The sequence below is a fragment of the Nannospalax galili genome, unplaced genomic scaffold (genome assembly GCF_000622305.1).
Source record: "Nannospalax galili isolate Female #2095 unplaced genomic scaffold, S.galili_v1.0 scaffold218, whole genome shotgun sequence".
Lineage (NCBI taxonomy): Eukaryota > Metazoa > Chordata > Mammalia > Rodentia > Spalacidae > Nannospalax > Nannospalax galili.
In genome coordinates, this window is record NW_008343207.1 from 4,217,709 (window position 1) to 4,232,762 (window position 15,054).

The 15,054-nt window shown below is 41.3% G+C and overlaps 1 protein-coding gene across 3 annotated transcripts in view; it reads left to right on the forward strand.

Annotated features, from left to right (window-relative positions):
• The window catches only part of Atp2a2 (ATPase sarcoplasmic/endoplasmic reticulum Ca2+ transporting 2), a 58,069-nt gene that overhangs the window by 23,985 nt on the left and 19,030 nt on the right, over positions 1-15,054 (forward strand). For all 3 annotated transcript variants that reach the window (XR_001872576.2, XM_017799704.2, XM_017799705.2), the window contains exons 6-8: positions 11,507-11,587; positions 12,925-13,010; positions 14,169-14,633. Coding sequence is in view for 2 of the 3 variants with exons in the window: in XM_017799704.2 (XP_017655193.1) it covers positions 11,507-11,587; positions 12,925-13,010; positions 14,169-14,633 (632 nt within the window). In the remaining variant the exon portion in view is untranslated. The remainder of the gene's footprint in view (positions 1-11,506; positions 11,588-12,924; positions 13,011-14,168; positions 14,634-15,054) is intronic.

Here is a 15,054-nt window from a genome sequence, read left to right on the forward strand (position 1 = left end):
CTGTTTGGTTTAAAAATTAAAGTATGGTGCCGGGCATGGTGGCGCACACCTTTAATCCAAGCACTCAGGAGGCAGAGGCAGGGGGATTTCTGTGAGTTCAAGGCCAGCCTGGTCTACATAGTGAGTTCCAGGACAGCTGGGGCTACAGGGGGGACCCTTTCTCAAAAAAACCAAAAAAAAAAAAAAAAAGTATGATTAAATTACTGTCAGGTTTAGGCAATTTACATGTTAATGAGACATTACAACAGTTTTACCTGTTCATAAAAAGTCACATTGGGCTGGGGAGATGGCTTAGTGGATAAACACTTGCCATGCAAAGGTGAGGACAGGAGTTAGTGTCCATAACACCCACATAAAAACTGGGTGGGTATGACCACCCACATGTAATGCTGCTGCCTCAGGAGGTGGAGATGGGGACTCCCTGGGCAAGCTGAAGTGAGCTCTGGGTGCAACAAGAGACCCTGCCTCTGTAAAGTAGAAATTAATCAAGACACCTGACCTCAGGCCTGCACATGCAAATGGGCATACACATGTTCCCTCAATTTTTTTAAAGTCAAACTTAGATTAAAGAAAAAGAAGTAGCCGGTGTGGTATGGTGGCACACGCCTTCAACCCCAGCACTTGGGAGGCAGAGGTAGGTGGATCTCTGAGACTGAGGACAGGCTGGTCTACATAGTGAGTTCCAGGCCAGCTAGGGCTATAAGGAGACCCTGTCTCAAAAAGACCAAAAAAGAAGCAAAGATGTGACCATAAAAAGTGTTGACTATGTTTGTTCTTTTGACTTTTCCCCTTATGTGAAGTTGTTTAACAGTGAAAAAATAGGGCTAGCTAAAGATGCAGTTCTGGGCATCTGTATATAGGTTACACTAGAAATAATCTGTTTAGTTGTTCCTGTTAACTTGTTGAGAAGAAAAGCAAAATAGTCTAAAAAAATGAGCTAGGTTCATTAGAAGCAGAGAGTTCTAAGATTAAAAGCCCTTTAGCACTGGGAGGAAGCATTAAGAACTAGGAGGAGTGAAGGACTCTGGGAGGTCTTCCCCACCCTCAGACCATGATGGACCAGTTGATCTTGACATCTGACCTGATTAAATGAGGTTGGCATTTCCTGACTTCCTGTAATCACCTCCTCCCCACTCTGACTCAGTGGTAGTCACAGAAAGTGTGTCAGTCTTTCCATTCTTGCCACTGAGATTAAGATTTTTGAAAAAAGTGAAAGAAACCACACAGTATATGGATGGCGAGGGTGTGTGAAATTTGCCTAAGTGTAATACATTGAAGACACCTAACCTTTTTCTTTTCTGTTTTTTTAGGGTTTTGTTTTGTTTTGTTTTTAAAGATACTTAACTTTTGAAAAATAAGCCTCTCAACCGGGGGCGGTGGCGCATGCCTTTAATCCCAGCGCTTCCGAGGCAGAGGCAGGTGAATCTTTGTGAGTTCAAGACCAGCCTGGTTTGCAAAGTGAGTTGCAGGCCAGCTGGGGCTACTGGAAGGCCCTGTCTCAAAAAGACCAAAGAGAGAGAGAAGGAGGGAAGGAAGGGAAGTACCTGGGCTAGAGAGATGGCTGGCGGGGCGGTTACTTGGGCTAAGAGAGATGGCTCAGTAGTTAAGAGCACTGTCTGTTCTTGCAGAAGACCTGGGTTCAATTCCCAGTGCCCACATGGGGGCTAGTAGCTAGTAGGGGATCCAGTGCTCTCTTCTGACCTCTGAAAGTATTGCATGACACGGGTACACTCATGTGCAAGCAGTGCACTCATACGCATAAAATTAAAATAATAAATATTTTGTTAAAAAAGAAAAGTACTTGGCATTTCTTATCCTGGGACAGTTAGGAAATTGAGATTACAATACCAGGCATGGTGGTAGTGCATGCCTTTAGTCCCAGCAGAGAGTTCAAGACAGGCCCGGTCTACATAGTTCCTGGCCATCTGGGGCTACAGGGAGACCCTGTCTCAAAAACACACAAAAAAAAAGAGAAAGAAAAGAATGAGATTGTAATGTCAGGGATGTAAGTTGAAGTAGAATATATCTATAGTGAATATATATTCTGCTTCTATGAATCTGTCAGAAGTAAAAGATACAAAAGTATTCGTTTATTCTGCAATATTATGATAGAAAAAAACTAGAAACATCATAGATGGCCATAAAAATGGAGACTGATTTAGTCCCTGTTAAGGCTGTGAAATACTGTGACCTTGAAAACCACCGTTTATGAACGAGGAATAAAATAATAGCCTGTTCCTTCTGAAGGGTAAATCAGTGACCTACAGAGCTTTTCTAGCAGTGCCTGGTATAAAAACAGCCACCTTGGGAAGCTAAGATGGCTAAGCAGGTATAGGCACTTGCTGCCAAGTCAGACAGGGGACCCATGTGGTAAAAGAAGAAATCACCAACTCCCCACAGATTATCCTCTTATTCCATATGCCCTCCATGGCATGTATGGCCCCCATATATACACAGATTAAAAATGTAATTAAAAACAAAAAATGGACTAGAGAGATGGCTCAGGAGTTAAGAGCGCTGGTTGCTCAGAGGTCCTGGGTTTGGGTCCCAGCACCCACATGACAGTCCGTTCTAACTCCAGTTCCCAGGGCATTCAGCACCCTCTTCTGACCTCCATAGGCATTGTACTACATGCAGGTAATATGTTCGTGCACATAAAATAAAATAAAGTAAAATAAAATAAAATAAAATAAAACAAACAGCATACTCCAGGTGTTAGTGGTTATTACCATGTAACCAGTAAGCAGAATGAGATAAATCTGTATATACTGATGTAAAGATCTGATTTTTAGTCAGTTTCTAAAAAAATTTTTTAATCCTTTTGAGACAGGATCTCTCTAGCCCCAGGTGGCCTGGAACTTGCTGTGTGTAGACCAGGCTGGCCTCAATCTTACAGCAGTCTACCTGTCCCTGCCTCCCAAGTGCTGGAATTAAAGGCATGTGCCACCCCGCCCACCCCAATGAAATTTTTTTTAATTATTTTTATTTTATGAATGTTTTGCTTGCATTATGTAAGTGTCTGTGCATGCAGGTCTGTGGAGGCCAGGCAAGGGTGTTGGAGCCCTTGGAACTGGAGTTTCAATCAGACACCATGTGGGTGCTGGGAATTGAACCAAGGTCCCCTGCAAGAGCAAATAATGCTCTTAACTGTTGCAGTCACTCCAGCCCCTATTTTTAGTCAGTTTTATTTTAAAATATTACTACCTAAAATATATTTGTCTTTTGTTTCTAGTCTTAATTGTAGAATTTATTTTTTTTGGTCTTTTTGAGACAGAGTCTTCCTGCAGCCCCAGCTGACCTGCAACTCTTATGTAGACCACACTGGCCTTAAACTCACAGAGATATGCCTGTTCTTAACTGTAGAATTTAAACAGCTATTATTATTTTAATTAACTCAGCCAAGTCTTGGATCTCTTTACATCTTGAATTTTAAAACTTTTATTGCTTCTAGATTTATGGCATTCAATTTAATAACCAGCACTTGTTCTTGTTGTCCCCCCACCTACGTACAGTACTGAGTATTAAACCTGTGGCTTCACAAATATTAGGCAAGAATTCTAGCTGCTGAGCCACATCTCCAGCCTTCTCTCTCTCTTTTCGATCTTTTTGAGACAGGATTTCCCTGTAGCCCCAGCTAGCCGGAATTCCCTATGTAGACTGGGCTGGTCTCAAACTCACAAAGATCCACCTGCCTCTGCCTCCCAAGTGCTTGAATTAAAGGCTTGCACCACCACGCCTGGTCAGCCTTCTCTTTGAGACAATGTCTCACCAAATTGTCTGGGCCTACCTTAACATTGTAATCCTGCCTCAGCCTCCTAAGTAGATCGATTACCAGCTTCTACCACCAGGTTGGCCTCTGAAAGTCTCATCTGTGCACAAGTGTTTTTATTTATCAACAAATATTTGTTAAGTATCCTCTATGTGCCACGTATATTACTAGGGGTTAGGAAATCGGGTGGCCAGATGACTGCCTCCATTGAGTTCTTGTTCTGGTGAGGAAGGTATATGAAAACATAGTGTGAGTGGTAGGTGAGGATGCTCTCTCTAGCACATTGTAAGGGATGCCAGCCTAATGTGGTTGTTTGAAGCAAAGAAGTCTGGAGGAAGAGAGGGTTTGTGAAGACAAAGAGCATGAGAGTGACCTGATGACCAATGTATTTGAATTGGGGTAGAGTAAGTGGAGAACATATTGAGGTAGGCAGCAGTTGGTCATATAGTTGAGTAGCCAAACTTCAAGTCTAGTAAGAAGCTACTAAAATAGTCTATAAAGGACAACTTCATGTTTATGTTTTAAGAGGCTAACTCCCCAAAAACCATAGTGGGAGCAAATGTAATGGTTCTTCCCCTGCATTGAGGTTGGAAATAGTTTTACCATAAATTGGTTTTATTGACTTCAAGAGCCATTTAAATTCAGAAACAAGAATGGTGTTTAGAGGACAATTTTTGATCGTGTATTTTTTTTTTTTAGAAAATTAATAAAGTTAGATTTTTAAAAATACTTCATAAAGCTAAGCATTTGGTAGGCAGAGGCAGGCAGATCTCTGAGTTTGAGACCAGCCTGGTCTATGTATTGAGTTCCAAGCCAACCAAGAAATAGTTTGTACTGGAGCAATGGCCTCATGTGTAAATGCATCTGCTGCCAAGCCTGATGGTCCTTTGATTCCCCATGACCCACATGGTTAAAGAAGAGAACTGACTCCTACAAGTTGTTGTCTGGCTTCCACTCTAAGGCTGTGACACACATGCTCGGGTACACACCTAATAAAGATTGTTATTGGGAAGGGGGTCTTTTTGAGACAGGGTGTCCCTGTAGCCCCAGCTGGCCTGGAACTCAGAGATCTGCCTGCCTCTGCCTCCTGGATGCTGGGATTAAAAGTGTGGGCTACCATGCCTGGCTAATAAATTTATTTTTGACATAAGTAGAAATAATGTCTAAGCTTTGTAATTTACAAGCATTCCTTGTAAGATAAAGAAACTTGTATTTAGCTCTAAAATATGGTTAAGTAATAATTTCCTTTAACTGAATCTTCCCTATGTTCTTGGTAGTCTAACCTTTAAACTGCACTCTTTTGTTCAGAGTGAAAATCTTTATTGTGATGGCAAGGTAAAGAGCTGAGGACTGAAGGAGCCAAGAGCTACATTTGAGAAGTGTCAGATGTTAAACAAATGAAAGGTGGTTTTATAACATTTTTCTTTTGTTATTCCTGCCTTAACCCAAAGAGACAGAAAAAGAAATTGAAGGAAAACATTGCAGAGCATTCCCTTGGCAAGGATAAGAATTTTCCACTACCACTTGCCCTCAGGGCATTGACAAGTCCCATCAGGGAAATATTCCTGATGTGATCCTCAGAACAGCACTACTTGCCCTCTTCTCAGGCATAACCCTGTCTGAAATTTGCCTGTGGACAAAAGGAAATTGTCATGTCTCCCTTTGAAAAAAATACTAGATAGGTCTTTCATGAGGCTTTTTAACTCCTTGATAGAATCTGCCTCCTGATGTGCCAATCAAATAGACTGTACCGATGGAATGCGTGAAGCTCCCGGTCATAGCAGGTTTTTAAAGGAAGTCTTTCATTAATTGAGCTTCCTGACACAAAACTCCTTTACTCTTCCTGTCTGTAAAGCAAGGATACAAGTTGGCCAAGATGATGGGAAGGCTCTCCTGCTAAGAGAATGCTAACATATGGTGGCTTTTAAAAACTAACTTGGAAAGGGATCGGGTGCTCTCTTCTGATCTCTGAAGGCATTGCATGACATGGGTGCACTTATATACATGCAGGCAATATACTCCTACACATAAAATAAAAAATAATTAAAAATACTTTAAAAAGACAAATAATAGAGGACATGAATGGGGGGTTAGTAGGTTGGGGTGGAGGGAGAAGTGGTTGAATGTGATGAAAATTGTGTGAAATTCTCAAATCAAAAATATTTACATAGAAGGGTGGGTCAGTGGCCAATCTCCTTTGCCAGATAAACACCTTTTTTTTTTTTTTTTTTTTTTTTTGGTCTTTTTGAGACAAGGTCTCCCTGTAGCCCCAGCTGAACTGGAACTCACTATGTAGACCAGGCTAGCCTAGAACTCGTAGAGATCGACCTGCCTCTGCTGGGATTAAAGGTGTGGGCCAACACGCCTGGCTATAAACAGCTTTTTATATTCTTCCTGATAGTATATAAAAATAATGCTCGAAGTTGAAAAACTTGGATGTGCTTTCTTTATTTCTTTCCACAAAGAGATCATCTGGTAATGGCAGCAAAAGAGTCACATACCTTTAAGACAGCTACTTCCCAGGTGCTAGGCAATTTGACACTTATTCTGGAGCTGGTATTAAATAAGTCCTTCGTGAAATCTGTGACCTGTGGTTGTTTTATTAATTTTTTTTTTAAATTTACTTGAATTTATTTGGGGGGGGCGTCATGAAGACCAGAAGAGGATTGTTGGATCCCCTGGGACTGGAGTTAGGGACAATTGTTAGCTACCATGTGGTGCTGGGGACCTAACCAGGGTTCTCTGCAAGAGCAGCCAATGCCCTTGACAGCTGAGCCATCCCTCCAGCCCCAATTCCAGAATACTTTAATTGCCATTTACAATTGTGTATGTATGTATATGTGCATGTGCATGATCCCCCCACCCCTATCCCCCAGTGGAGGTCAAAGAACAATTCTCCATTTGGTTCTCTTCTGCTACCTCATGGGGTCCATGGATCAAGTGAAAAGAATTTTGTTTGTCTTTAAGGGCATCCCAGGTCATTTGTTCCTGTAGACTTACATTGGAGTTCAGTCTTTAATATTTGATCAGTAATTAAATGTACATCAATGTACTTTATACAACAGAGCACTAGCCTTCATATATTTATGCCTTTAGAGGAATAGTGATTTGATTCGTTATAATGCAGATGTAAGTATTTTCCACTTAGCATATAGCTGTAAGTATTGGTTCCACCGTATTCTAACAGACATGTTGGCTTATTAAAAAATCTGGATTTGTGCATTTGTTGCCTCAAAACTCGTATTTTCTCTATGGTCCCACAGTTCTGTATTCTCAGCACACAGGAGGCAGATACAAAGATGGAACCAGCCAGGGGTATATATGAGACCTTGTCTCATAACACCAAGGACTTGCAATGTCTGCGGATGTAGCTCAGTGCTACAGTAGTAGAGCAGTTGCCTAGCATATGCCCTGGCCTCAATCCCCAACATCATAGGGATGAGGGTTTGGTGTGACTGGAGAGACTGCTCAGTAGGTAAGAGCACTTGGCTACTCTTGTAGAGGACCAGAGTTGGGTTCCCTTCACCTACCTCAGGCAGCTCACAACCACCTCTAACTCTAGAGGCTCTGATAACCTACTTCTGACCTCCAGGCACCCACACATACATATGCTGGCCTTGCAGAAGAACTGTGTTAGGTTCCCAGCACCCACATGGTGGCTAACAACTGTCCATAACTAAATTTCCGGGGGATCCAGTACTGTCTTCTGTCCTCTTCCAGGATTGCATGATACAGGTCTACTTACATACCCGAATGCAAAACACTCATACACATAAAATAAAAATTTTAAATAAAGATAATTGGGGTCAGACGTGGTAGTTCACATCTTTAATCCCAACACTCAGGAGGCAGCAGCAGGAGGCTCTCTGAGACTGAGGCCAATTTGGTCCATATAGGGACTGCCAGGCCAGGTGGGGCTACAACTACAAGGAAATGCTGTCTCAAGAGCGGGAGGGCGACAACAGTGTTGAGATGCCTCAGCCAGTAAAGGTGCTGCTGTCAAAACAAAAACTTAAATTTTTTTTTTTTTTTTTTTTTTTTTTTACAGGGTTTGCGTGTCCTTGGAGGCCAGAAGAGGGTGTCAGAGCCCCTGGAGCTGGAGTTACAGGCAAATGTGCCTCTGCCTCCCAAGTGCTGGGAACCAAACTTGGGTCCTCTGAGAGAAGAGCTGTGCTCTTAACTGCTGAGCCATCTCTCCAGCTCCTAATTTTTTTTTATAATTTAAACTGTTTGGGTTTTTTGGCAACAGAGTCTTACTGTGTATGTAGAACATGCTGGCCTTGAATTCAGAGATGATTTCCCCTCACAAGTATTGGATTAAAGGTGTGTGCTGTCACACCCAGCCTTAACGTCTTTAATGTTTTAATGATCTTTTGGAAGTACTCCCTTTAATATAGTATGAACAGAGTTACATTAAAATGAAAGGTTCTAGTTTATTCCATTGGAATATTGCTATTCATTGTATAAGCATTTCCAGCAGGAATTTCACCTTCATGTATGTATCCCTGAAGTCAAATGCAAGGATGATCTTTGCCCCCTGGAGATTACATACTGACAAGCTCTTTCTCTGTAATCTTCTAATCTTCTACTACATTGCCTTCTTAGGCCTAGGGTTGTTGTATGCACTAAAGTTTTTTGTTGTTGTTTTTTTTTTGTTTGTTTTTTTTTTTTTGAGGCGGGGGCGGTCATCTATGTACAATCTGGAAAATACAAGATTTGACTTTAAAATACCATCTGCTTTATCAGAGAATTTACTTGTTCTGAGTTTTAGCTGTATTTCCTTTATTTCCAAAACTACCTTTGTGGACTTTCAGAACATTATGGAGAGTTTCACAGTTGAGGCTGGAGGCAGTACTAGAGTGCTGCTGAATGAGCTCTGCCACTCAGCTACACCCCCAGCCCCTACCCTTTTTTTAAATGTCTAGTTCTTATGCAGGTGTGTGTTTGACAATATCTGAAGACCCACAGGGTTCTGCACTGTTCTGGGTGCACATGGAGCTTTGGTTTTACCTGTTACTGAATCTGTTGTGACATTTTATGTTATACACATCAGGGAAAGGAGCTTGAATGTGAGCCCTTTTAAGGGTTGTTAAAGGAACTTTTCAGCCCCAGAAAGAAGGCTCAGTTGATTTGAAAAATCTTCAGGTTATGCAGAAGGTTTATTAATTTATTTGATAATTCAAATGGTACCAAAACAGACTATAAGGTGAAATGACTCCCTCTACCCATGGTTTAGTAATTCAATATTCCCAGTTTGTTAAACCTTCCCAAAAGTATTTCCTTATACCACTGGCAGACCCATAGGTGTCATTCATGTCTCGTGCTTTCCCACTCTATCCAGTCTATCTTAGGAAATTTTCACTGGTGTGAATAACGTTGTTTCATCATTCAATGATAACCATAGGTGGTATGAATGAACTACATATTATATAAGTGGTATCTTTAAAATAAGCTCATGGAATTTGTGGGGTACGAATATTATGTGACACAGAACATTCGGTGATATTACATGCATCTGGAGTTTTTAGCACTGGAAGAATTCTCATTGACTTCTACCTGTATATTTTGATCATATGTACCTCTGGTTTTGTTTTTAAACATTTCTTTTGCATATATGTATATGGGTGCCTATGCACCAGGGAATACCTTGGAGTCAGTTGTCCTTCCATTATGTGGGTCCCAGCAATTGAGCTCATATGGCCTGGCTTGGCTTTAGTCACCTTTACCTATGGCACTACCTAACTGGCCTGGAACTCTCTATGTAGACCTAGCAGGCCTCAAACTTAGAGATCTGTCTGCCTCTGTCTTCCAAGTGCCTCTATATTTTGTTCTTTTAAATTTATTTTATTGGGGCTGGAGAGATGGCTCAGTAGTTAGGAGCCCTGACTGCTCTTGCAAAGGACCCGGGTTCAATTCCCAACATCCACATGGCAGCTAACAGCTGTGACTCCAGTTCCAGGGGAATTCAACACCCTCTTCTGATGTCCACAGGCGTTGCATGACATGGGTGCATTAACATGTACATATAGGCAATACACTCATACACGTAAGAAAAATAATACATAAAGGGCTGGAGAGATGGCTCAGTGGTTAAGAGCACTGGCTGCTCTTGCAGAGGACCTGGGTTTGAGTCCCAGCGCCCACATGGCGAATAACAACAGTCTATAACTCCAGTTCCAAGGAGCCAATGTCTTCTGACCCTCAGGCATTGCACAACACAGGTGTACATACACACATTCAGGCAATACACTCTAAAGAAAAATAATAATAAATAAAAAAATAATAATAAGCCAGGCGTGGTGGACTATGCCTTTAATCCCAACACTCAAGAAGCAGAGGCAGGCGGATCTATGTGAGTTCTAGCACAGCTGGGGCTTCAGGACGACCCTGTCTCAAAAAGATAAAAAAAATGCATGTATTTTCAGAAATTTTTTATTATATATGTGTGTGTGATTGAGTGGGAACGTGCAACAGCACGTGTGGAGGTCAGTGAATAACTTTGTGACATTGGTTCTCCTACTTTTACATGGGCTCCAGGGACCAAACTCAGATTGCTAGTACCTTTGCCTGGTGAGCTGTCACCCTGGCCTTGTTTTGTTGTTTTTATTTTAACTTATTGAAACATGCTGTGTGAGTTCTTATTTCCATATAGCCAACTCATATTGCATTTGTTTTATGAAGAAATTGAGCATCTTTTAAAAGAACCAGTTGCTGGATGTGGTGGCACGTGCCTTTAATACCAGGCAGAGGCAGGCGAAACTCTGAGTTCAAGGCCAGCCTAGTCTACATAGCGAGTTCCAGACCAGCTCCATTACAGGGAGACCCTGTTTCTAAAAGACCAAAAAATAAAAATAAATTAAAAAAAAAAAAATAAAAGATCCAAATGTCTGTTGTTCTTAGGAATGTTGCTTTTCTAATAGTGAATCATAGACCCCTTGTAGTTAGTATTGCTACTAAATATTTAAAGTAAAAACTTGGAGACCTGAGCTGAGCATATATAAAACCACAGGGCGCTTTTTAAAATATGTGCTTAGAGGTTTTCCAAGCATCATCATCTTGCTGTATATTTTAGATTTTTATATCCATCCACAGTTTTTATGAACCTTAGATTGATCCTCTTGTTTATATTTGTGGGTTTTTTTGTTTTGAAGACAGGGTCTGTCTTCAGATTTATTCTATAGCTGAAGTTGATCTTGAAATCCTGGCCTTTCTGCCTATATCTTTGGTGTGCTGAGGATTACCTGTGCATGCACCAGCATAGCTGGTTTATAATACCCTACAGATCCAACCCAGGGCTTTGTGCATGCTAGGTAAGCACTCCATCAGCTGGGCTATTTCCTCAGCCCCCATCTTGTTTGTTTTAAGGATAGTCTATGTTGGCTGGTAATATTCTACTCTTGAGTAAACTATGTACATGCTGCTCAAAAAATTTTTTTCCTGTATTGTGTCGGATAGAGTATTTATATTCTTTAAAACCAGTGCTTGTGCTGGGTGTGGTGGTGCACACTTGTAGTCCCAGCACTTGGGAAGCAGAGGCAAACGGATCTCTGAGATCAAGGCCAACCTATTCTACATAGTGAGTTCCAGGTTAGCTGGGGCTACAAGGAGACCCTGTCTCAAAAAGACACCCCCCCCCCAAAAAAAAAGAAAAAGAAGAAATCTGTGCTTGATTTGGAAACATTAAGTGATTACAAAAGTTGCTCACTTTAGCTACCTTTATTTTTTACACCTAATTAGTTGGTGACAAAGTTCCTGCTGATATAAGATTAACTTCCATCAAGTCTACAACTCTAAGAGTTGACCAGTCAATTCTCACAGGTAAGCATTACATATTGGAAATTCACTGAATTCCTGAAGCCTCTCTTGGCTCCATGCAATAAGTACTCAGTGCCTTTATACCATCCTCCTACCCTATTCTTCTCTAGGATGTTTAATTTCTTAGAGGTTTTTTTTTTTTTTCTGTCAATGTGGGTTTGAAAACATTTTTTAAAAAAACAATGCAGGGACCAGAGAGATGGCTTAGCAGTTAAGAGCACTGACTGCTCTTGGAGAGGACCAGGGTTCAATTCCTAGCACCTACATAGTGGCTGACATCCGTCCAAAGTTCCAGTTCCAGGGGAATCAAATACCCTCTTCTGACCTTCAGTGGCATTGCATGACACGGGTACACTTGCATACATACATAAAATAAAAATGATAAAATATTTTTTAAAAGGCTGGGTGTAATAGCAAATGCCTTTAATCCCAGCACTTGGGAGGCAGAGGCAGGTGGATCTCTTGAGTTTGAGGCCAGCCTGGTCTACAGAGTGAGTTCCAGGTCAGCTGGGGCTACAGGGAGACCTTGTCTCAAAAAAGACCAAAAAATAATAATAAAGTAAGATCATACATGTAGTAAGTACTTAAAAAATAGCTTTTTTATAAAGGTTTATCAGCAGCTTGAAGCTAGTTAAGCAATAAAATATTAGGGAAATGATTGGACTATATGCATGAAATTCTCAGGATGTGTCTATAGAAATATACCCTGAGAAGTTTAAAAGAAAAAAAAATTGTCTGAATCTTGAAGTCCTCCTTTTCCTTCTGGTTTTTTGAGATACAGTGTAAACCACCACCACCGCCCCCAGAACTCATTATGTAGGTGAGGATGACCTTGAATGACCTTCATTCTCCACCTCCCAACAACTAGATCACAGGCATGTACCACCAAGCCCAATTTTATGTGGTGCTGGAGATCAAACCCAGGGCATGTTAGGCAAGCACTCTGCCAAATAAGCTACATGCCCAGCCCAATTGAATGTGCTAATAACAGTTGCAGGCTAAATGAGAAATTGTATCGCAAATTAATTTGAATAATTATTCAGAAAACAAAAGGTAACTGGGGTATTATTTGAAAATGAATCTTTTTATTGTTTGCTTATTTTAAGATAGGATCTCCCTGTAGCCCCAGTTGATCTGGAACTCACTCTGTAGACCAGGCTGGCCTCAGTCTCACAGATATCCTCCCATGTCTGCCTCTGAGTACTGGGATTACAGGTGTGTGCCGCCATGCCTGCTCATAGTGGCAATAGTAAAAACTGGTAATGTGTGGTGTGGTTAGGGGCTATCAAGGTTGGATATGCTTCATACAGCTAACCATCTGTTTTATAAAACCTGCTTAGGTGAATCAGTTTCAGTCATAAAGCACACTGACCCTGTCCCTGACCCACGTGCCGTCAATCAAGATAAGAAGAATATGCTCTTTTCTGTAAGTACTTTATCAAATGTGTGAGGAAAGACAGGGGTTGCTAGGAATCATACCCAGAGCCTCACAGAAGCATGTTTAAACCCTTTTACTAAGCTTTACCCTTCTCTTAGGATGTATGTTGCTATTGTTTGAGACAAGGTCTCCCAGTATCCACGGGTGGCCTGGAACTTGCTGTGTAAACCAGACTGGCCTTGATTTCACAGATCTCTGCCTGCCTCTGCCTCCTGAGTGCTAGAATTAAAGATGTGCACCCAGAATATACTTTAATTTGAAGATAGTCTCAGAGTTCTATAGATGTTTGACTTCAGAAAGTATTGGTTATTCCAAAAGATAATTAAACTCTTATTGTAAATCTCAGCTATTGAAAAACAGTGGGGTTGGGGATATGTAGCAAAGTAATGCTTAGAATGCTCAGGGTCTTGGTTGAATCCCTATACCAAAGCAAATAAAACTAGCAAGTATGAGACTTAGGTGTTTATGGTTTGATTGCCAGCTTTTTGTGAGCAAAATAAAATGATTTGGTCAGACATGTTTAAATTCTTAATCTGTAAGCAGAGTTGAAAAGTAGACACACACACACACACACACACACACACACACACACACACACAAACACACACACACACACACACACACACACACACACACACACACACACCACCCCCGCAACCACCACCAAAAAAAACAGCCAGGCATGGTGGGTGGCAGAGGCAGGCAAATCTCTGAGTTCAAGGACAGCTGGGGCTACAGGGAGACCTTGTCTCAAAAAAACAAATGCATAGATTTTGGTTGTTTGAAATCTAGAATGATACTTCAAATGGCAGGCTTGTGGGTTAGTAAAAGAGCTTAACTACCCATAGTATGGTGTTAAAATGAGAATAATAAAAACTATTATGTCATTCCAGCATCAGGGATTAAACAGAATTATTTTGTGGAACCCAGTTCAGTTTGAGGGTGGGTAGGTAGGGTATACATTGCCTGCTTGAGGGTTTGCTCACAGTCAGTGTTGTATAGCTAGTCACCTGACCTAGCCTTGGGAAAGCCAGCAGAGAGAATATGGGTGCCCTGGTCAAAATTCAGCGTTTGAATATATTGGTCAGTTTTTAAGTTGGAATGTGGTATTAATCCTGTGACCAGTTCTCTTCTGCTTCTCTGTAGGGTACAAACATTGCTGCTGGGAAAGCCATGGGAGTGGTGGTGGCCACTGGAGTTAATACTGAAATTGGCAAGATCCGGGATGAAATGGTTGCAACGGAACAGGAGAGAACACCACTGCAGCAGAAGTTAGATGAGTTTGGGGAACAGCTTTCCAAAGTTATCTCCCTCATTTGCATTGCAGTCTGGATCATAAACATTGGGCATTTCAATGACCCAGTTCATGGAGGCTCCTGGATCAGAGGTGCTATCTATTACTTTAAGATTGCAGTGGCCTTAGCTGTTGCTGCCATCCCTGAGGGTCTGCCTGCTGTCATCACTACCTGTTTGGCTCTTGGAACTCGAAGAATGGCGAAAAAAAATGCCATTGTTCGAAGCCTACCTTCTGTGGAAACCCTTGGTTGTACTTCTGTTATTTGCTCAGACAAAACAGGCACACTTACGACAAACCAGATGTCAGTTTGCAGGGTAAGGAATGTCCTTTATGACTCTTTCCTTGAGTACTTCTAGGCACATCCTAATACTATACCTTCATGCCATCAAAACCTTTGAGTGATAATTCACTACTCTTCTGAGGGTTTGTGAGGTCTGAGTCCAGTCTATAATACTTTAGGAATTAATCTATTTGCCAAATTGGCCTTTGTGACGACTCAGTGGGTAAGGGCACTTAGTACTTAGTTTGATGACCTGAGTTCAATCCCTGGGTCCCACATGGTGGAAGGAGGAAACCAGCTTGCCAATTATCTTCTGACCTCTACATCTGCCCCTGTCCACACAAATAAATAGATGTAAAAGAAAATTACCAAATTGTCTTTAAGGAAATATAGGGTATAGACATCGCTTATAAACTAAAGAGATAGTTGAAGGCTTTATTATTTCCTCTATCTTA